This window comes from Phocoena sinus, chromosome 19 (assembly GCF_008692025.1).
Source record: "Phocoena sinus isolate mPhoSin1 chromosome 19, mPhoSin1.pri, whole genome shotgun sequence".
NCBI classification, from domain to species: Eukaryota; Metazoa; Chordata; class Mammalia; order Artiodactyla; family Phocoenidae; genus Phocoena; species Phocoena sinus.
In genome coordinates this window covers 12,110,784-12,131,552 of record NC_045781.1, presented here as the reverse complement: position 1 = coordinate 12,131,552, position 20,769 = coordinate 12,110,784, and the positions used below count along the sequence as shown (strand labels likewise).

General features: G+C 52.3%; 1 protein-coding gene across 7 annotated transcripts; it reads right to left on the bottom strand.

Annotated features, from left to right (window-relative positions):
• Positions 1-717: 717 nt before the first annotated feature.
• On the bottom strand, positions 718-20,591 carry C19H19orf47 (chromosome 19 C19orf47 homolog). 7 transcript variants are annotated; one of them, XM_032614259.1, is made up of 10 exons: positions 20,510-20,591; positions 17,988-18,040; positions 16,516-16,567; positions 13,111-13,198; positions 12,884-12,998; positions 11,380-11,461; positions 7,126-7,263; positions 5,444-5,596; positions 4,114-4,184; positions 718-2,017 (listed from the first exon to the last, which is right to left on the bottom strand). In XM_032614259.1, exons 3-10 carry the CDS (start codon positions 16,532-16,534, stop codon positions 1,523-1,525), a joined length of 1,161 nt encoding a protein of 386 aa, XP_032470150.1. In that variant the 5' UTR covers positions 16,535-16,567; positions 17,988-18,040; positions 20,510-20,591; the 3' UTR covers positions 718-1,522. The 7 variants fall into 7 exon arrangements, with proteins under 7 accessions (XP_032470150.1, XP_032470146.1, XP_032470149.1 ...); XM_032614255.1 differs by lacking the exon at positions 17,988-18,040 and adding an exon at positions 18,254-18,460 and having other exon boundaries at positions 20,510-20,574; XM_032614258.1 differs by lacking the exon at positions 20,510-20,591 and adding an exon at positions 18,254-18,389.
• Positions 20,592-20,769: the final 178 nt, after the last annotated feature.

Here is a 20,769-nt window from a genome sequence, read left to right as displayed (position 1 = left end):
CCCTCACTCACCTGCCAGCCACGCTGGTGTTCTCCGTGTTCACTGTCCCGCCTCAGAGCTGTGGCCCTGGCTGCTTCCTCTGCCTGAACTGCACACAGGCCACCCTACAGGTCACCTCCTCTGAAAGGCCTTCTTGCCCCAAACATCTAAGAGGCCCTGGTCACTTGCAGTCACCCTTCCAATTCTTTGGGCACCCCCTCAACAGTACACTTAAAAATGGTTCAAATGGCAAATTGTGGTTTACTGATTACCGCCTGTCTCCCTGGCTAGAGAGGTCAGCCACGCGGGAAGAGACTTGTCTGCCTTGCTCGTGGATGGATCCCCAGCTCCTAGAACAGGCCTGGCACAGAGCAGGTGCTGTGCAGTGGTGAGTAGGTAAAGGGTCAAATCCACAGGCACCCACACAAATGAAGCCTGCAGTCTGGAAAGCCATCCACAGGCAGAGTGGCAGAAACAGGGGAAATCTGTGGAAGGGGAGGGCAGAGGGACAGAAGCCCTGCGCGTTGCCGAGGGGAGGAGGAGGCCCAACTAGATGATGACCATGACCATGACTCCCTTCACCTCGGGGCCTGCAGCAAAAACACGGCCCACCAATGTATGTGGGGAGCTTGACCCTCAGAGACGAGGCCCAACCCTTCGTGGGTGCCCCGCCCACACTGTGCTTCATGCAGAAAAACAGTCCTGCGACTCGCCCCGAAGGAGGGGAGGGAAACAGTCTGAAAGTCACAAAAATATATTAAAATAGCTGTTTTCTTCTCTCGGTGCTGGCTTCCCTTCTTAGTGCCCCTTACCCGCCACCCGCCACCAACTTTCAGGGAAAAAGATGCCCAGGCAGGTGCCCCAGCTGCAGCCTGGGGTCTGGGGAGGTCCCTCCAGCCTAGGAGTGACGGCGGCTAACAGTCTCTACAGGCTCGACGCCACCGCCGCCGACGAGGGGGCCGCTGGGAGGCCGGAGGTGCAGGAGGGTCAGGCAGGACGCAGCGGACAGTCGGGCCTTGCCACAGGGACAGAAAACAGAAAAGAAATGAACAGAGTGAAGAGACGGAGAGAGAGAAGTCAAAGCATCGGGGGGAGGGGGCAGAGGAGGGAGGGAAGTGGGAGGGAGCCAGGGGGGTGGGGGATACGGGAGCCCCTTCAGACGACACCCACCCTGGGGGACGGGGAGGCCCGGAGCCGGGGTTTGAGGCAGCAGATGTTGCTGAGAGGGAGGATGGGGAATGGAGGACAGGAAAAGGGCACTTGGCACTTGGAGAGGTAGAAAAGTGTGTCCTGCCAAGGCCACGGTCAGAGAGGAGAGAAAAGAGGACGCGAGAGAGGGGAAAGTCCCAGAGCGGCAAGGCCGGGCCACAATGACCGTCTCAGACTCAGAAACACCGGGCGAATCCCCAGGAAGCTCAGGCTGGCGGAATGCCTGAGGGAGACAAGCAGTGTCACCCGGCAGCCGGCAGGGGGCGTGCGCGCGCCCTCGCTGAAGACTGATGGAGCCTGGAGGCTGGAGAGGGGCCTGCGCCCCGCCCTTGGGCTAGAAGGTCCTGCGGCCCAGTCTTTTGAACACGCTCACAGTGCCCGCGTGGTCCATCTGGGCACCAAGGCCCTCGCTGGAGCTGCTCCCCCGGGGCCCCACCAGAGTCCTCTTAATGGTGACCTTGACCTCAGCCGAGGACTTACTCTTGGTGCTCGTGACCTGGCTGTCCTGGGCCTCCGGCACGAGGGCAGCCTTGCCCAGTCTCTGGATGATGCTGACTTTGGATAGGGACTCCGGCTTCCTCTCGAGCCCAGGTCGTGAGGAAAATGCCAGGCGCCGCAGCGTTGGGGCAGCGGCCGTTGGCACCGAGCTTGTGGCCTTGGCTTTGACAGTTAGTGCGGGCTGGGGACTGGCTTTGGCTGGGGCCCGGCCTAGCTTCTTCAGGACCCCGGCATACTGCAGGACAGAGCTGCTGCTGTCGTTGTCACTGTCCCAAGCCAGATCCTCGTCGGTCTCTGGGGTGGCCCCCAGGCGGCTGAAGACTCCTGTGGGCTGTGGAGGTCAGAGACAGGACAAGTGAGTCACTTAGTCGCTCAACATGCATTCACAGAGAGCTGCCTCATCTGTGCCTACGTCACGGGGCTCACAGTCAGGAAAAACACCCATCGGTGACGCACTAGACAGTGATCAGAGTCATGAGAGGGCAAGCCCAGGGAGCTGGAGGAGGCCAGGAGAGGAAGGCTCCCTGGAGAGGGACATCAGAGATGAGATCTGAAAACCGAGTGGAAGTGAGTCGAATAAAGAGGGAGCGGGAGGGGAGGCGAAAGGGAAGACCATTTGCAAAGGTCTACAGGCGAACGTGAGAGAAAAGGCAAATTTGGTCATTCGCTCCACAGACATTCTCTGAGTCCCAGGTCAATACCTGGCCCTGTGTTGGGCAGTGCTGGGGACCCAGTGGTGACCAAGACAGGCCTGGTCCTGCTCTCAGGGGGCTCACAGTCCAGTGGGGAAAACAGACCCAGCATCGGATACAGCACAAGTAATTCTCTAATTACGAGAGGGAATTCCCTGGAGGTTCAGTGGTTAGGACTCCGCGCTCTCACTGCCAAGGGCCCAGGCTCAATCCCTGGGAATTAAGATCCCATGAGCCTTAATTAGTGTTCTTGGGAGGAGAGGGGAGCGCTGGAGAGCAGGGTACAGGGAAGCCTCATCTCCTCTCAGAGTTCAGGACAGCCTTCTCTGAGGCATCAACGTTTAAGAGAGTAAAGAGTGCCGTCTAAGTCCCCAAGACAGGAATAAGAATCGTATTTACGGCACACTCACTACGTGCGAAGCTCTTTCCATGGCTGCACCTTCAAGCCACGTGATCCTGAGTGCTATGATCACACTCATGATAAGATTTAGGCAGTGAGAAAAAGCCAGAGTGGGTGAGCCCTGGTAAGCAAGGAACAAAAGGCAGCTGGAGAGCTCCACCAGAGTTACTCAAAGGTGCCACTTAAAGATGCTCACCAGGGCTTCCCTGGTGGCGCAGTGGTTAGGAATCCGCCTGCCAATGCAGGGGACATGGGTTCGAGCCCTGGTCCGGGGACATCCCACATGCCGCGGAGCAGCTAAGCCCGTGCGCCACAGCTACTGAGCCTGCGCTCTAGAGCCCGCGAGTCACAACTACTGAGCCCCCATGCCACAACTACTGAAGCCCACGTGCCTAGAGCCCATGCTCGGCAACAAGAAGCCACCGCAGTGAGAAGCCCGCACACCACGACGAAGAGTAGCCCCCGCTCGCCGCAACTAGAGAAAGCCCGTGCGCAGCAACGAAGACCCAACGCAGCCAAAAATAAAATTTTAAAAATTTAAAAATAAATAAATAAAGATGCTCACCACTGCACCAGACAGCCCCCGCGCTACGCAGCCATACCTCACTGAGTCCTCACGACCACGCTGTGAGGTACTATACGGAGGAGGAAACTGAGGTACAAAGGGCTCAAGTGACACAGTCAAGGCCATGCAGCCAGGCGGTGGCAGAGACGGATTTGTGCCAGGCGATGGGCTCAGGCTGCGTCTCCCAAGCACATGCCATGGTTAGGCCTGCGGGACCGCAGGTGGAGGAAGAAGAGCGGGCTGCGCCTGAGCACGTGGTGAAAAGCCTCTGAAGGGTTTCCCGAGGGCGAGGGGGGAGGGCCTGTCCTGGAGGCAGCACATGCTGCCGCTGTGGGCGAAGGGCTGGAGGGGTTCACAGGAGCTGTGCAGAGGCCAGCTAGGAGGCCACTGCCCTACGCAGGCAGGGAGAGGTGGCAGACAGGTGGGGACAGATGGCCCCATCAGACTCAAGACTGCCTGGAGTGGGGACAGTGGGGCACCCGAGACAGGGCCCAGGGGACGTTTTGCTTTGGGGAAGATGCTGAGGACAGTTTGGGGACATGGTGGGGGGAGGGGTCCGAGGGCGGCATCCATGAGTTGCCAGACCCCCGGGGCTGGAAATCGGGAGAGAGATCGGGATAGCAGACAGGGAAGCCACCAGTGCAGAGAAGGGCACTGGGCCTGGAAAGGTGGGTGAGACAGGGTGAGATGTATGTGGGAAATGCCAGGAACAACACCCAGGGAAGACAAGAATTTCCGAGTCCCCAGTGGCTCCCCCATTTCCAACTCACTTTATTCCCCATCGCCGTGTCTGCCTTGGTCTCGGCGCCAAGGCGGTCAAACACAGACGTCCTGTGGAGACCTGGGAGGGAAGTGAGGCCATGAGCCAGCGCCTGCTGGGTGGCCCCTGGGGGCCCAGGCCTGGCTGAGCACCATGCAGACAGGGAGGGGTCGACACAGCCAGCCCAGACCCCAGGCAGCTCTGGTCCAAGCAGGCACCGACTGGGCCCAGTTAGGTTTTACGTCTATGTTGTCGGCTAACACTGACCTTAACCCACACATTTCTGGCTAGTGCCAAATGTGGGAAGGATCAACTAAAATGGACACTTCCGGTCCTCACACCTTAGTACCAATTCATGAAGTGTATATGCGGGAAGAGTTCTTAATCCCTTCTGGTTCCTTTCCCTATTTTGGGGGCCATGGGCCTCTCAGAGAACCTGATGAATGGTAATGCTCTCCCTAAGTTACAGCCTAAAGAGCCACTAACAGGAGAATGCTTACTAGATTACAGCATAGAAGTACTATGAAAATATTAAACGACCATTAAAAAGAATGAAGAAGATGAAAAGATCTTCAGTAAAAAAGTTACAGAACAATACATATAGGACAATGCTATTTGTGCTTAAAAAGAAAAAAATGCCTGGATATGTGTAAATGTACAAACAGATGCATTTACATTCACAGATGCTGGTCTGGAAAGGTTAACAATACGTGTGGGATATGGGAGTGAGGGGAGAGAGTTTGTTCTTACTGTACATGCTTCTGCATCCACTGGATGCTTTTCCATGAGAACGTTTACAATATTCTAAATGGAACACCGTAAGGAAGACCATCTCTGTACCACCAGGTTCAAATCCCAGCTGTGGACTGAATCTCAACCAGACACCTCTGGCTCGTAACGACGGTTCCTACTGTTTTGGGCACCTGCCCTGGCTCGTAACGACGGTTCCTACTGTTTTGGGCACCTGCCCTCAGCCAGGCACAGTCACTCACTTAACAGGCAGGCTAGCACTGAATCCGTGCCACGGTCCCTCGGGGAAGAGGCGCCAGCTGAGGCACTGAGGAGCCCTGCTATGCTAACTGCGGGACAAGAAGACAGAGGCAGTGATGCCTCCCCCTCTACCATGGCGACCATCACTGTCCCCTCCGTCCAAGGCCCCCTGGACCCCATCAGAGCCTGCTTCTGGCCCAATGCCTGTAGGACGCGACCAACCCTGCAAGATGCAGCCAAGGGAAACACAGTCTGGGCCGCCCACTCCCCACCCACTCCCCACCCACTCTCCTCCCACTCCCCACCCACTCCCCACCCACTCCCCACCCACTCCCCACCAGGGCCAGCACCTTTTGCTGCCTGCTGCTGCTCCAGGATCTTACGGGTCCGGGGGGTGGTGCCTTTGGGCATGGTGATAATGTACTTCCCCTCCATCTCGGCCGTGACCCGGCGCCGCTTGGTGGGACCAGTCAAGCTCTCCTCCTCCCGGAGGGCCAGGGCTGCTGGGGGAGGAGGGGGTGGTGAGCATCTTCTGGGATGGAATGATCTCCTGGGGTAGGGGCTGGACGCCCTGCAAAGGGCACACACGTGCCCTTTATCGCCATGCTTTCAGGTGACTGGAATCCCTTATCCTCCCAGCCACCCCCAAGGCCACTGGCTGAACCACCGGGAAACTCAGGGGTCTGGGCACAGTGGGGTCGCAGGAGGCTCCCAGTGGCGGGCCTCCCGGGCTCTCTGTGGCTCTGGCCCTCTGGCCCCCAGCAGGCTCACCTCCCAGCCCAGCCAGAATCCCCTCAGGTGGGGAAACTGCTGGGTGGTGGAAAAGCCATCTAGGTGGTGCTTTCACAGGTGTAATCACTTTTTAAAAATTAGTCAAGGTATATACTTAAAATCTGTGCATCGTGCATAAGTAAATTACACCTCAATTTAAAAGAAAGACTCTCCTCAAATGTGTTGAGTTGAAGAGAGCCAGTCCCTCCCAGGCTCCCCATCTTTTCAATACTTTAGAAATGAATTTTAACTTTCTTGCTCATGGCACATAAATCGAAAGATCAGAAGGAGGATGAGGCACTTGCAGACACACGTGGTCAAAAGGGGGCACGTGTGATGGAGGTGTACGGGGCGTGATGGGGCTGGGGGCCAGGACAGCCAAGCCCCCACCCTGGGCCTCTGTTTCAACTTGGGCCAAGATCACTGCTGTGGGGATGGGTCCAACAAAGGCAGGAGAGCGTGATGGACAGGAGGACCTGGAAGCCCAAAGGCCGGAGTCCCATTCCCAGCTTACCAGCTGAGACCTGGAAGAGGAACAGCGGCCAAGCATGGAAAAGTCTGTGGAAGAGGAAGGTCTGGGAGAAGGGAACATCAGGGCAAAGGCCCCACGACGGGAAGCAGCCTCGAGGGGAACCGAGGCAGCAAGCGAGATGTGAACCCACGTGTCGCAGGGCCCAGTAAGGCCATGGGGGAAGATGACCTTATTAGTGGAACAATGGGAAGCCCTGGAGAGTTCTAGACAAGGGTGTGAAAGGATCAGATTGAAGGTCTTAAAGGATCCCTCTGGCCGCTAAGAGGAAAGGTAGCTTCTTTACCTTTGACCCCAGGCATCAAGCACAGGGCCGGGCACCACTGCGGGGCTCAGTGACCATCTGTTAAAAAAGACTGAACCACCCATAGTCAACAATACTGTACTGTACACTTAAAATTTTGTGAAGAGGGTAGAGCTCACGTTAAGTGTTCTTACCACAATAAAATAAAAAGTACAAAAAGACTGAAACAGCCACCGCATGAGAACTGCAGTGCACCCACGCTTAAAGACACCATCTCGAGTGCTTCCAAACATCCTCTGGGGAGGGTGTCACCAGCCCCCTTCTACAGTGAGGCCCACAGAGGTGCAGTGATCTGACCAAGTCTGAACACTCTGGACACCTTGTAGCCTCCAAAGCACCCTGCAACGTTGGGAACATGTCCCCCAAATACCGTCCGCCGACCCACATTCACCCCCAGCTCCTCCCACCACCTGCCTGAGCCCCCTCACCGGCAGCCTTGGCGCTCCTTGCTGCCATCTTGTTGGACACAGTGACAGAGATCTTGGAGGTGCTGGTGTCCGGCCGCCTGGGGGGAGTGCCGGGTGGGGAGTCTCGGTTCAGGCTGTTGGTGATCATCCGGGAGGCGGCTGCCGGGAGGAAAAAGGAGAGTCCAGTGGGGCGGGGCCCTGGGAAGGGGGTCAGGATGGGGAAGGCAACCTTGGGACCGCAGCATGGGGAAAGGGCAGCCAGAGGCACCCTGTGGCTGCACTGTCCAGACGAGCATGCTTGGGGTGGGCCTGTCTTCCCAGGAACTAGCCCGCCCCTCCCTGCCCTGGGGGCCTTTCCTGAGGCCCCAGACCAGATGGGTTCCTAGCACACTTCACCTATCGGTTACCCAGCCCTGCACTGAGCATTTCCCTCCCCTCTCCCTCCACCACACTGGCCTCCAAGATCTTCCTCGCTCAGCAAGTGCTCAGCAAGTACACGCCCGCTCAGGGCACTTGCTGTTCATAGGTCTGGCGTGCAGCTCCCCCAGTAGCAATGGGCTTGCTCTGTCTCTGCATTCAGGTCTCCTCTCAGGTGGCATCTCCTCAGAGAATACTTCCCTGCCCTTATTACTGCTTGACATTAAAATTACATTTATTTGTTTACTGGTAGACTCTCCCACAAGACTGTATTTATAATAATACAGAGGAGACACTGTCTGTTTATTGCTGTATCCCCAGTGCCAACCAGTTTCTGGCACTTCACAGGTCTTCAGTAAACATCTACTGAAAAGATGAACATGGTCACCGAACCTCCCAACACCCCTACTAGACAGGCTCCACTGTAAACCAATTTTATAGATGACGAAACTGAGACTCGGGGAGTGGGGTCACTCAGCCAGTGTCCTGGGCAATGTGGGTCTGGCTCCAGTTGGGCTGGGGCAAGAAAAGAGGTGACCTCCCTCAGAGGTGGAAAGCAGTCTCTGGCCCCCCTGAATTCTGTGGAGCAGGAGAAGGGATGTCCCAGGGTGCAAGGTGGGCTACAGCGAGCAGACTGGAGGGCCAACTCCAGCGGGGGGAGGAGACGGACTGTGTCTCCAGGTGCAGCTGCTGCTAGCTTCAGGGTGCGGGTTTGCTGAGCTCTTGGGGAAGCCCTGCAGGGAGGGGAGAGGGGGAACCTTCACGCTACTAGCGCTTGCTCAGCAGGCCCAGCACCAACCCCCGCCCCACAATGGCTTTCAGACTTTGATATTTTGTCCTACCTACCCCCAAAAAAGCCTTCTCTCTTTCTGCCATGTGCTGTCTCTCAAAGCCTCCTGAAGTCCCCCATAATGACCCTCAACACCTGATTATAATTCCATATTGCTTGGTTACTTTTTAAATTATAACTACAGCATACAGAAAAAGACATCAAACCTACACAGATCGTTTAACATCAATTCCCATATACCCACCACCCAGGTCAGGAACGGGAATACTGCTGGCACCCAGAAGTCCGGGGATTGGCCCTTCCCAACGAGACCTTCTCCTTCCCCACCACCCAGGAAGAAATGGTCGGTTTTCAGGCCTGCTCACTGCTGTTGATGATTTGGCATACACCCTCCCGTGATCTTCCCAAGACACTTCTTCAGCCCAATAGGGGTGGCTTTCTTTCTTTTTTTTTTTGGCCTCGCCCGGGCCCCGGCAGTGAAATCGCCGAGTCCTAACCATTGGACCGCCAGGGAATTCCCAGGGGTGGTTCTCTGATGAGTGGCTGTGTGGAATCTGCGCCCAGAGCCTCCACTCACAGCACTCTGACAGGCCAAATGCAACACGATCGGGATTTTCTGCTACAAAACATAAGCAGTTGAGAGGGCCTGCCTCTTGCAATGGCCACAGAGGGCAAGGTCTTGCTTAAAAGGGATATGGTGTTTTCTCACGCCAGGTAAGCATCACCTGGGTGGAGGGGAAACAGCTCTGTCTGTGAGCCACTGAAGCTGAGTTGCAGTCAGACGCCAGAGTACAACGAACTGTTCTTTGTTCCTCCCAGTGCAGACACACGTGTTCAATATTACAAAGTGTACACAAGTGACCGGAATGTTTTGGGGTACTCTTCTCCACCCTTTTCCATCTGTGCCTGTTTCCCCTACTCTTTTCACTGCCTATTTTCTCCATCAGTATTTTTGTTTTAATTTTTTAAACTTATTTTAAACTATTTAAGAGACTCAAAATAGCAAAAAAAGTACATACTACCTGATTACATTTATATAGGTTTGAAAGACTGGCAAAACTAACCTAAGCTGTTAGAAATCAGGGCAGTGGATACCCTTGAGGATGGTGAGTGACGTCAGTCATCTTTTCTGTTTCTGGATTTGGACGCTGCAGGCTACATGCGTGCTCCATTTGTGAAAAGTCATTCAGCTGCCCCTTTGTCATCGGAACCCTTTTCTGTATGTCAGTTGAGGGGGACCATTGCAGAAACGAACCCAATTTGTTCAACTTCCCTTTGTCCGTGCCTTTGGGTAGGCCCTGACCACACTGATGCTGGGCTTAGCCATGTGACTGGCTTTGGCCAATGGGACAGAAGCAAATGTTATACAAGCAGAGACTTAAGAGGTGCTTTGCACATTGGGTCCTGCCTTCTCATGCTGCTTTTGGGAACCCTACAATCACCACGCTGTAGATGAGCCTGGGCTAGCCTGCTGGATAATGAGAGACATGTGGCCAAGTCACCTCTTTTGGCCCAGATGACACCAAGCCAACCATCAGATGTGTGAGGGAGGCCATCCTAGATCAAGAGATCTAGGAGCTGCCAAGTGACCACTGAGATCAGTTGAGCTGTCCCAGAGCAGAAGTGACCAGCCAAGTCACAGAATCACGAGAAATAAAAGTCTGTGTTTTCAGCAACAGGGATGGACCTAGAGATTATCATACTAAGTGAAGTAAATCAGGCAGACTTAAAAAAATGATACAAATGAACTTATTTACTAAACAGAAATAGACTCACAGACAGAGAAAACAAACTTATAGTTACCAAAGGGGAAAGGGGGATGGGGCTGGATAATTTAGGGGTTTGGGATTCAAATATACACACTACTATGTATGGAGTAGATAACTAACAAGGACCTACTGTGTAACACAGGGAACTATACTCACTATTTTATAATAACCTATAATGGAAAAGAATCTGGAAAAAAAACATATATATAGGGAATTCCCTGGCGGTCCAGTGGTTAGGACCCTGAGCTTTCGATCCACTGCAGGGGGCATGGGTTCGATCCCTGGTCAGGGAACTAAGATATATATGTGTGTGAGTGTGTGTGTGTGTGTGTGTGTGTGTGTGTGTGTATAACTGAATCACCTTGCTGTATACCTGAAACTAACACAACATTGTAAATCAACTATATTTCAATAAAAGATTTTTTTTAAAAGTCTGTGTTTAAGCCAGTTTTGTGGTGGCTTGTTAAGCAGCAAAAGCTAATTAATACATACGTTAAATTTTTTAAGTGTCACATTGCTGAAAAAAACAAAAGTATAAATACAGTTGATTCTTACCATTCAGATTCCATTTTGTAAATTCGCCTGTTCACAAACTTATTCGTAACCTCAAAACGAATACTCACGCTGCTCTGTGGTCATTCACAGACACGCACAGAGGGGCAAAAAACTTGAGTCGCCAACACACGTTCCCAACTGAGGTCAAACAAGGCGACGCTCTGCCTTCCTGTTGCAGCTCTCACTTAGTAAACAGGTCTATTTAGTGCCACAGTCTATTTACGGTCTCCTTATTGCTATTTTCACATCTTTGTGCTTTTTGTTAGTGGTTTTGCTGTTTAAAATGGCCCCCAAGCATGGTGATAAGGTGCTGTCTAGTGTCCCAAGTTCAAGAAGGCTGGGATGTGCCTTATGGAAAAAATACGTGCGTTCAATAAGCTTCGTTCAGGCAGTTTTAGTGCTGCGGGCTGTGAGTTCAATGTTTATGAATCAACACCATATATTAAATAAGGTGTCTTGGAACAGAAACACACATAAATAAAGTTGTGTATTGGTCAGATGATGAAAATGTGGTGACCCCTATTCCCTGGGAGAAGTGATTCAGTATTCACTGACTCGGTGTTCGCAGTGGCTGTGTAGAATGGAATGACCACAAACGAAAATCCACTGTATATACAGCCACTCACTACCTAAGAGACAGAGCCTCAGATGGCTTTGCTTCCACCTCTGCGAACTCCAGGTGTGTCCCCTTCACTGCCAGAGTGTAAGAATGAAGAAAAGGAGGCCTGAACATATGGGACTCACCGCTAGAGGTGCCTCGGCGAATCTCGCCTGGAAGGGGGCTGGGGCTGCAGGGCACTGACTCAGTGGCAGCTTTGCACATGTCCTGTAAAGAAAACAGGTGCCCGGTTACCATGGGGACAGGGGCACAAGCTGGCGGAAGAGGGAACCCAGATATCTAAGCAAAACTCGGGGAATCAGAGCCTGAGCTGTTAGAGGTTTCAAAACATTTCCCTTCTAATCATAATGAAGCACCAGATACACCCAAGCTGAGGGACATGCTACAGAACACCTGACCAGTACTCTCCAAAACTGTGAAGGTCATCAAAAACCTGGGAAGACTAGGAAACTGTCCCAAATCAAAAGAGACTAAGGAGACGTGAGAAGTAATGCCATGTGGTATCCTGGAACAGAAAAATGACATTAGTGGAAAATCTAATGAAATCCAAATAGTCTATAATTTAGTTGACAATAGCATACTACTAATGTCCATTTCTTAGTTTCGACAAATGGACCGTGGCTCTGGAAGATGTTAACATTAAGGGAAGCTGGGTGAAGGAAGTATAGAAACTTTCTGTACTACTGTTGGAACTTTTCTATAAATCTAAAATTGGTCTCAAATTTAAAAGTTTAAAGAAATCATTTTGCTCAGTGACCTCCGTGATAACTCAGCTAACGTCCCTGGCTTGAGAAAGCCCTCGCTGCGGGGTCTTGCCCTGGATGGTGGACAGACGAAGACCTGTCCCTGGGATGGAGGGAGCTACTAAAATTGACGAGAATAACCCCAGCAGCTGTCACTCGGTAAAGTGGAGTGCTGGAGAGCGCAGCTCTAAAGCAAGCTTCCTTCTCAGTCAAGTGGAGGAAGGAGTAAGTGAGCGCATATCCGTAGAGGACGAAGACAGGGCCTGACAGGCCACGGCAAGTGCTTGGTAAGTGCTAACTATCATAACTAAACAAGCTCTTCACTCCAGGCCTGGCACTTGGTGCTACATACACTCTCTGGTAAATGGCCACAGCGACCCCATGCAGCAGGGCTGTGTGAAAAGCCTGTTTTAGAGACTCGGGGAGGTGAAATCACTAGTCCAAAGTCACTGTAAGCAGAAGGGCCAAGAAGGGAACCACCATGTTGTTGGCCAAGCCACCAACTGGGTCCCACATAGAGAGCTCCTGTTCTGGGGACAGAGAAAGAGTCCTGGTACGGATAACTATCACGAGGAAGATGAAAACTAGTAATAATAATATTAAAGCGAGCCCCTACTGTGGCCTGCTGTTCACACTGTCCTAGGGCTTTATGTAACTTAGTACTCACAACCCTCCTGCGAAACTGGTTTGCCTACGTACATCCTACAGGTGGAGAAAGTAAAGTTCAGAGAGGTTGGGCAACATGCCCGATGTCACACAGCAAACAGTGGAACCAGCCTTGGAATCCAGTCTGCCTACCTTTACTTCCAAGCCTCCAGTCGGCTCTGCCACTGCCCCCCTACCCCACCCTAAATCCAGGGACAGAGGGGTCGAGTGGAGCACCCACCTGGCGGTGCACCACCTTGGCATGCTTGAGGATGGCAATGATATCGCCCACCACAGTCACGCCCAGCTCATTCATGATCTCCTTGTTGAGATCCAGCAGCATGCTCTTCTGGATCCTGCAGGGGAGGGTCAGCAGGGAGGCCACAGTGGGCCAGGGTGGGTGGGCCAGCCAGCCCCCTGACTCCCCTCCTTTCCCCAGGTTCAGCCCTGTCCCCTCGGCAGCCTTACCTGTTATCCACAAACATCACTGCGTAATTGACAGCAGGTCCCGGAGGAATGCCGGCTTCCTTAAAGAACTGGATCCACTCCGAAGTGGCTGGGGGATGGGGGCATGGACAGGGCTCATTATTCACATTACTCTCCTTAGAGAAGAGCAGCAGCAAACCACAACAGCAGCAGCTCCCGCAAATTAAATGCTTATCAAACGCCAGGCCCTGGGCCTGAGAGCTCTGCATATACGATTCAGCTAAGCCGGCCTGACAGCCCTATGGGTTAGGCAGCATTGACGCCCCCATTTTGCCAGTGAGGAAACTGAGGCAGGGAGAGGTCGGGGGACCCTCCCCAGGCCACCCTGCTAACAAGAAGCAGACTTCCCGAGGCCCTGTGCTTCCATACCGTCCTTCTCCTTGCAGCTCTGCCCTGCTCTGGAGCGTGACCCGCAGCAATCACCCCCCCCATGCTTGGCCAATGACTGGTTTGGGGGAGCCAGGACTCTGGGTTCTCCATCCAGGTCCCCATCAGCAGGTGTGGGCCCCAAGGGTGACAGGAGTCATAGGTGGATGGAAAGAAGGGTTGCAGAGCTGACCCCTGGGTGTCAGAAGCAACCCCCCTCTACACACACACACAGAAGCAGCCCGGCCTCAGAGTGAGCATGTCTGGAGCATGGGTTCAAATCCTGGTTCTGCCATCTCCCGGCTGAGGGACTTTGGGCAAGGTAACACTTGGTGCTTCAGTGTCCTCTAGGGTAATACATTCAACAAGTATGTACTGAGCACTTGGCACACACCAGGTCCTCCTCTAGGCACTGGGGATACCGCAGGGCACAAGACAGAGTCCCTTTCCTCATGGAGCTGACATTCTAGTGATAACAGCACTGACGTCCTTGGTCATTGTGCAGACAAGAGAAAGTCCACAAAGAGGGCTCTAAGTGGCACAGGGCCCAGAGGATGTCCTCAACCCATTGCAGCCATCATGATGATGATGAAGGGGATAACGGTGATGATGATGCCACCGCTACACATGGAGCCAAGACCAGGCAGACCCCATCCATGTAGCTTTATTGCTTCCAAAGTTCTTTCTTGGCCTCTTGGGTGTGACCTTCAAACTGACCCTGACCTGTCAGGCCAGGTGTTAGAGAAGATCATTGGTTCCAGGGAGAATTTTCTTTCACATTTTAATATCTCTGAAACTAGGATTTACCTCACAATTGATGGTGTGCCAGAATTTAATTGGCAACATTGTTTTCTTTATCTTTCTCCGGGTACGTAACAGTACATCCAACAATCCATGCTATTTTAGATAAGAAGAAAGTTGGTGTTACTATGCCCATTTTGCTGGTAAGACAACTGAGGCTCAGAGCAGGGAAAGAGACACACTCTGGATGAGACACTGCGTGGGTGGGGGGTGGGGGCTCAGGCGCATCCCCTCCCGAAGAGGCCCCTGCCCACCCAGCCACAGGCCAGTCCCCCTGGGCCTGAGGCAAGTGAGGAGCTCATGCCCTCAGGACATCCTCCAGCAGCCCAGAGGAAAGGCGGACCTTTTTCTACTTTTCACAGGCACTATCCACCTGTCCAGGCATGGGGCCCTGGGTTCCCTTAGCCAAAAGCAGGCACCTTTGGTCTAAGTGTCAAAAACTACCACACAACAGTTCCATTTATGTGAAATGTCCAGAAGAGGTAAATCTGTAGAGATCTATAGGGACAGAAAGTAGATTAGTGGTTGCCAGGGACTGGGTGGGAGAGCAGGGGGGAGGGGGAGTGAATGCTAATGGGTATTCGGGTTTTGCGGGGAGTGATGAAAATATTTTGAAATTGATTGTGGTGACGGTTGCATAACTCTGCGAACACAGAATATAAAGACCATTGACTCGTACACTTCAGTGAGTTGTATGAAATGTGAACTGCCTCTCAATTAAGCTGTTATTAAGGGGAGGAAACACACCACATAGGTTGGGGGTAGCTAGCTGCCTGAAGCAACGTCAAGGAACTGCAAAAGTCCTCCTGTCTGGTCGTCACCATCATTTCGTGTGATACTGAAGGAGGAAAATATGCTGCCAATTAAATGATCACAAGCACCAGCTGTAAGATGAACCCCCATTTCGGAAATATTAATATGGGCCACGATGTGTGTCTTGGACTCAGAGGAGTGGCTTGCTGTACACACCAGGAGACACGCACTAGAAGATTCACGGCAGCTTGTCTGCAACCCAGAAACAAACAATGCAATACCCACTGACAATAGCATCGACAAACAAATGGTGGCTGCCCACACAGTAAATACTACGGAGCAGTGCAAAGCAAAGAACTGGAACTACACAGAGCACCAGAGATGACTCAGACACTGCACTGAGCGACAGAAGCCAGACGCGAAAGACCTCACGGCGCGACTGCATTCACGTAAGTTCAAAACCAAGTCTATAGGAATGTTTTCATTAGTGGTACAACTATAAGAAAGGTAAGGAGAGATTATCACAAAGAGAAGATAGTGGTTTATTCCATCTGGAGGAGGGAGGGGGTGTATGATTGGGTTGGAGCCCTCAGGGGGGCAGGCAATATTCTAGTTCTTGACCTGGACAGTGGTTAGAGGGGGGGGTGCTTTTTTAAAACCTCTTTATTGAACTATCATTTTCACCCACAAAAGTACACACAAGTCGGTACATTTTCATGAACCAACATACCCATGTAACCAGTCCCCAGATCAAGAAATGAAACATTTCCAACATTCCAGAAGCATCCCCTGCCTCACATCCCCCAGGCGGTCACTTCTCCCTGCCTCGCAAGGGCAGTCAACACTTTCTAGCAAGCATAGAGTGATTTTGCCTGCTTCTGTGCTTTACATAAATAGAATCATAAAGGATGCACTCAGACGTTTGCATTTTAATTGCTCTTATGACCACACAAATATGTTGTACGTACTCTTCTATACGTACAAATCTCCAAAACTTTAAAAGCTACCAGCTAATAATCTCTGTGCTTTGGCAATCCCCAAGTACAGAGTTCGAAGAGAATGTGGTGATAAAGCTCAGGAGAGTAATAACAGCTATAACATTTGCTGAGAACCATGCCCGAGATTTCACATGCGATAACCTCCTAATCCTTACAACATCCCAGGATGTTACTATCTCCATTTTACAGGTGAGAAAATCGAGGCTCTGAGAGGTCATATGAGAAATCTGCTGGACTTCAGGACTTTATGGCCTGAAGTTCTTTATGGCCAAAATACGTTGTCAGCAGGCCCAGATACAGAGCGGAGGTGGATAGGCCCTGGGCAGGCCCTGGCCCTCCCTCTGCGTTCCCCGGAGCACAGCTGTTCCTGCCAGTGACCAGCCCTCCCTCCCCCAGCCTGCCCCCCCCCCACCAAGGTCATACCTCAGAAAGGGCAGAGGGGAGAGGGGGCCCCAGAGAGAAGACTCACCCATAGTTACAGAGACCATTGTCTCCCTCGCCTTCACTCTGCTCCCTGGAGCCTGCATGAGAGAACAAGGGGAGAGCACCCATGAGTCGCCGCTGGCTAAGTGTCCGTCCCTCTCTCGCTGCCTGTCTGCCTGCCAGGGGAGAGTTCCTGGGCTGGGGGCTCACAGCCCAGGAATAGCCTGGAGCAGCTGGCAGGAAGTCAGCCTGGGGCAGAGCTGTCACCACAACTATCACTCCTGCCTCGGATAAGGCCCAGGGGCGGCAAATGTCCACATCTCCATTCCCACACACCTCACAAGTTTCTGGCTGGAATAAGAGAGGGACAGAAAAAAAGACACCCCCTGCCCAAGACCTTAACCATAAATACCCATTCATTCACCCATTCAGAAACTCTTTCCTGAGAACCTACTGTGTGTGAGACACTGTTCTAGGAGCCAGGAATACTGAGGTTAACAAAAACCAGAGCTTGAGGACTTCCCTGGCGGCCCAATGGTTAAGACTCCGCGCTTCCACTGCAGGGGGCACAGGTTCGATCCCTGGTCGGGGAACTAAGATCCCACATGCCGCAAGGCGCAGCAAAAAACAAACAAACTCCAGAGCTTGGCATCTAGGTGGGGACACGGGAAACAGGGAGACAGAGAGTAAACAAGCAAACCAGTTGACAATATCACGTGTCAGAAAGGCTTTAGCCTTATGGAGAAAACACAGAGGGCCCGGGAAGGGAGGGCTTGCAATTCTAAATGGGTGGTCAGAGAAGAGCTCTCTAAAGTGACATGTAGAGGGCTGAAGGGGGTGGAGGGGTGAGCCATGCAGTTTTACAGAGGAAGCGTGTTCCAGGAGAAGGTACAGCAAGTCCAGTGCCCTGAGCCAGGAACCCATCTGGCATGTCCGTGGGGCAGCAGGAACAGGGAGGGAGCAAGGAGGCAAGTGAGAGCGGCCAGGGCAGAGAGGTGGGGCACCCGTCAGGAGGGGGTCCCAGAGCAGAAATGGAAAACCAGTTTTCGCTCGGGTAAGATCAGCAGGTGCCAGAAAGGTGTTAAAGACATATTCGCCCCAACGGAGACTTCCTCCTGCACATGAACGGCAGTGTTGAAAGAGAACTAACAGAAATCATTTCCTCACCTGATGCTTCGCTACTACCTGACTCCAGGACCACCTGTCCCGTGCTGCCCCGGCCCAAACTTCCCACCTGGCCCGCCTCCTCTTCTCAGTCCCTGCCCTCTCCCCTCACGCTGCTCCCCTCCACCCACTCCAGCCTCCAGTTCTGATCCTTTTCACCCACCCCGCCTCCGCCTCCTCTACAGGTGCAGAAGGCCCACTGTCCAGCACCTTTCTGTTTACCATCACGTACAATCTGCCCGTTCCCGCCCCCCCACCCCCCCCGCAACAATTCTGATGGTATCACAGAGATAGTACAAGAGTAAGGACTCTGGAACCAGACTTGCAGGATTCAAATCTGGCTCTACCACTTACTAGCTGTGTGACCTTGGCAAGGGACTTCACCAGTCGGGCTTCAGTGTCCCCATCTGTAAACCGGGATGGTACAAACATTACTTGCCTTAGAGGACTGCTGTGGGGCTAGATGAGTTTCTATGTACAAAGCGCTCAAGAGTGCCTGGTGTATACTAAGTACCTACTCTAGAAGTGCTGGTTCTTCTTATTCCCCAGCCTCCCACCCCAGCTTTCCCTCTAACACCCAAGTGCTTTGCCTGCCACCCACTTTTCACACAGAACGTCACCTGTGCCTGGAATGCTTGCTCCTCCTGTCCTCCTGGCAAGCTCTCCATCACTCTGCTTGGCTGCCACCTGCTTTGTGAAGCCTTCCCAAAGTCCCCGGATGTGAGGCTCTCTCCTCTACTCCCAAGTAGGATGACGAACATGACCACGGACATCACTTCACCCTGTACTTGGCTCCTAAGATCCCTTTTCCCTTTGGGATTTTACCACTGGACAAAGACAATACAACCAACATCTCTCAAAGAGCAAAAGGCATGGAGAGGCTTCAGTGAGTCAGACAGAGTAACAGCATTTCACACACCAAGCACTACCTATGCACCAGGACCAATGCCAGGCATCACACTGATGCCTCACAACCTCCTCATGAGTGAGGACTATAATTAGCCCCATTTTAATCAATGAAGAAACCAACTCATTGTGGTGCAGTCATTTGCCAAATGCCACATCTAGCAAGCACTTTACTAGGACTCAAAAACAAGTTCTCCCTGATTCCAGTGCCCATGCAGTAGCTCCTGCTGAATGTTTACGTGCCAGGCACTGAATATGTTCACATCTCAGTGACTCCTCACAACCACCCGTGGTAAAAAGTAAAAGTGATCTCCAAGTCACAGATTAGAGTGGCAGGTCCGAGGTCACACAGCAAGCAACTACAGGGCCAGGGTTTGAACCCAAGTCAGTCAGTGGCTATGATTAACACTGGTCAAGGGATTACTATGAGCCAGGCACTGTGGTCTGTCTGTCTTTACAAAGTTTCAGTTAACACTTACAAGGAGGCTCTAAGTACTGGTATCCTCCCACTATAACTGCAGAATTCCCTGCTGGACTCAAGTGTCCTCTCTCCACCACCAAAAGCCCATCTCCAGCACTGACCTTCTGAACAGTGAAGATTATATAACATTAACAATAACAGAAAAATGACAGCTCCCCCAATTCAAGTAATCACCATGCACCAGACTCCTCATCCTAAGCCCTTAGAAGGCTTGGCTCCAAATCTCAATTTTACCACTTCCTAACCCTGACTCTGGGGCAAGTGGCTTAACCTTTCTGGATCTCACTCCCTTCAACTATAAAATAACAATGATAGGAGTTATTGTACATCAACTATACTTCAATTAAAAAAAAAAAAGGATAAGCATATCTATTCTTAAAGTGCTTAGCAGGGTTAAAAGAGTTTATAAACGCCAAGCCCGTAGAACAATGTTCAGTAGGTTTTGTACATGTGCATTAAATAAATCTTAAGTGAGTCAGGAAAAGGGTAGGATAGTCACTAAGCTGATGTCAGTCATATGCAAAGTGTGAGCTGAGAACAGAGTATAACTTAACAGGGTCCATGGGATCTGACAACATAGAACCACAATAGTACAAGTTATCCCCTTTTCAATTCTTTCAGTTTCTGTCTACAATTTAATAGACCGCTCTGCTTCCATTGGAGTTCAGGTTAAGTTTTCCTTCTTCTCACGGCCAAAATGTGAGTTTTCCATTAACAAAGCAATACAAATTTTCTTTCTCAAATGAACTGACTGGAGGAAAATGCATCAGTTTTAAAGAAAAAGGAAAACGTAATACTAAGGGATTTGGCAAAATTTATCAAATAGTAAGTGGCGGGATGTCGATTTGCCCAGCTCCAGATTCCAAGTTTTTCCTATCGCCGTCTCTGAGCTTCCTTCCAAGTCCCATCTACACCAATGACTCTCAGAATCATTTTTATTATAGTCCCAATCTACTGAGCTCCTGCTCTATACTGTCAGGTCCTATGCTAAGGAGTTTACACGCACATTTCATTAGCATCCTCACAATGACTCTATGATATTGGGGCTATTAGCCTTCGTTGTATAGACGAGGAAAACGAGGTTCAGACAGGTGAAGCACAGTTCCACTACCACAAAGTGTAGCTAGGACTTGAACTGAGATCTGTTGGCTCCCAATTCCACGCTCCCACACCCAGCTCTTCCACACCAAGTACAAACATCATCAACAATACAAACAATAACAGTATAGCAACCAAGTGAGCAGTGTGCCAGACGCTGAGCTAGGGGCTCCGACATGCACAAGCTGACTTCTCACTCCAACCCATAAAGAGGATGCCATAGCCAGATTCTGATCCCCATCCTACAGAGGAGGGAACTGAGGTTCAGAGAAAGAAGTAGCGTGTCAAGAGCAGAGTCGCACAGCGGCGCCAGGACTGAGTCCGGAACCCCGGGCGCCATTCATTCCCACCTCATCCAACCCAGTCCCACCACCCACGGCCCGCGCCTCACCTGGCCCTCTGGGCCCGCGCCCACTCGCGCCGCCCGCCCTCCCACCCGGCGGCGCCAATTGTCAGACCCTCCTCCTTCGGCCCGGCTGCCCGCCCCGGAAGCACCGTCCTCAACGCCGGAAGCCGGACTTACCGGCCCGCGGCCGCTCTAGCCCTGCGGGTAGCCACCAGCGAGAGCACAGCGGCAACCGTCACGTGACCACCCGCACTCTCCCAGGCGCTTCCCCCTCCCCACGCTAGCGAGGAGCGCGGCCAATGAGA

Coding starts and splice junctions, on each gene's coding strand:
- C19H19orf47 (XM_032614255.1), bottom strand. CDS start 18,406: ATGTCCGTGGTCATGTTCGTCATCCTACTTGGGAGTAGAGGAGAGAGC. Junction 12,999..13,110: donor GTGATGTTTGTGGATAACAG/GTAAGGCTGCCG, acceptor CCTCCCCTGCAG/GATCCAGAAGAGCATGCTGC. Junction 11,462..12,883: donor CCAAGGTGGTGCACCGCCAG/GTGGGTGCTCCA, acceptor TTTTCTTTACAG/GACATGTGCAAAGCTGCCAC.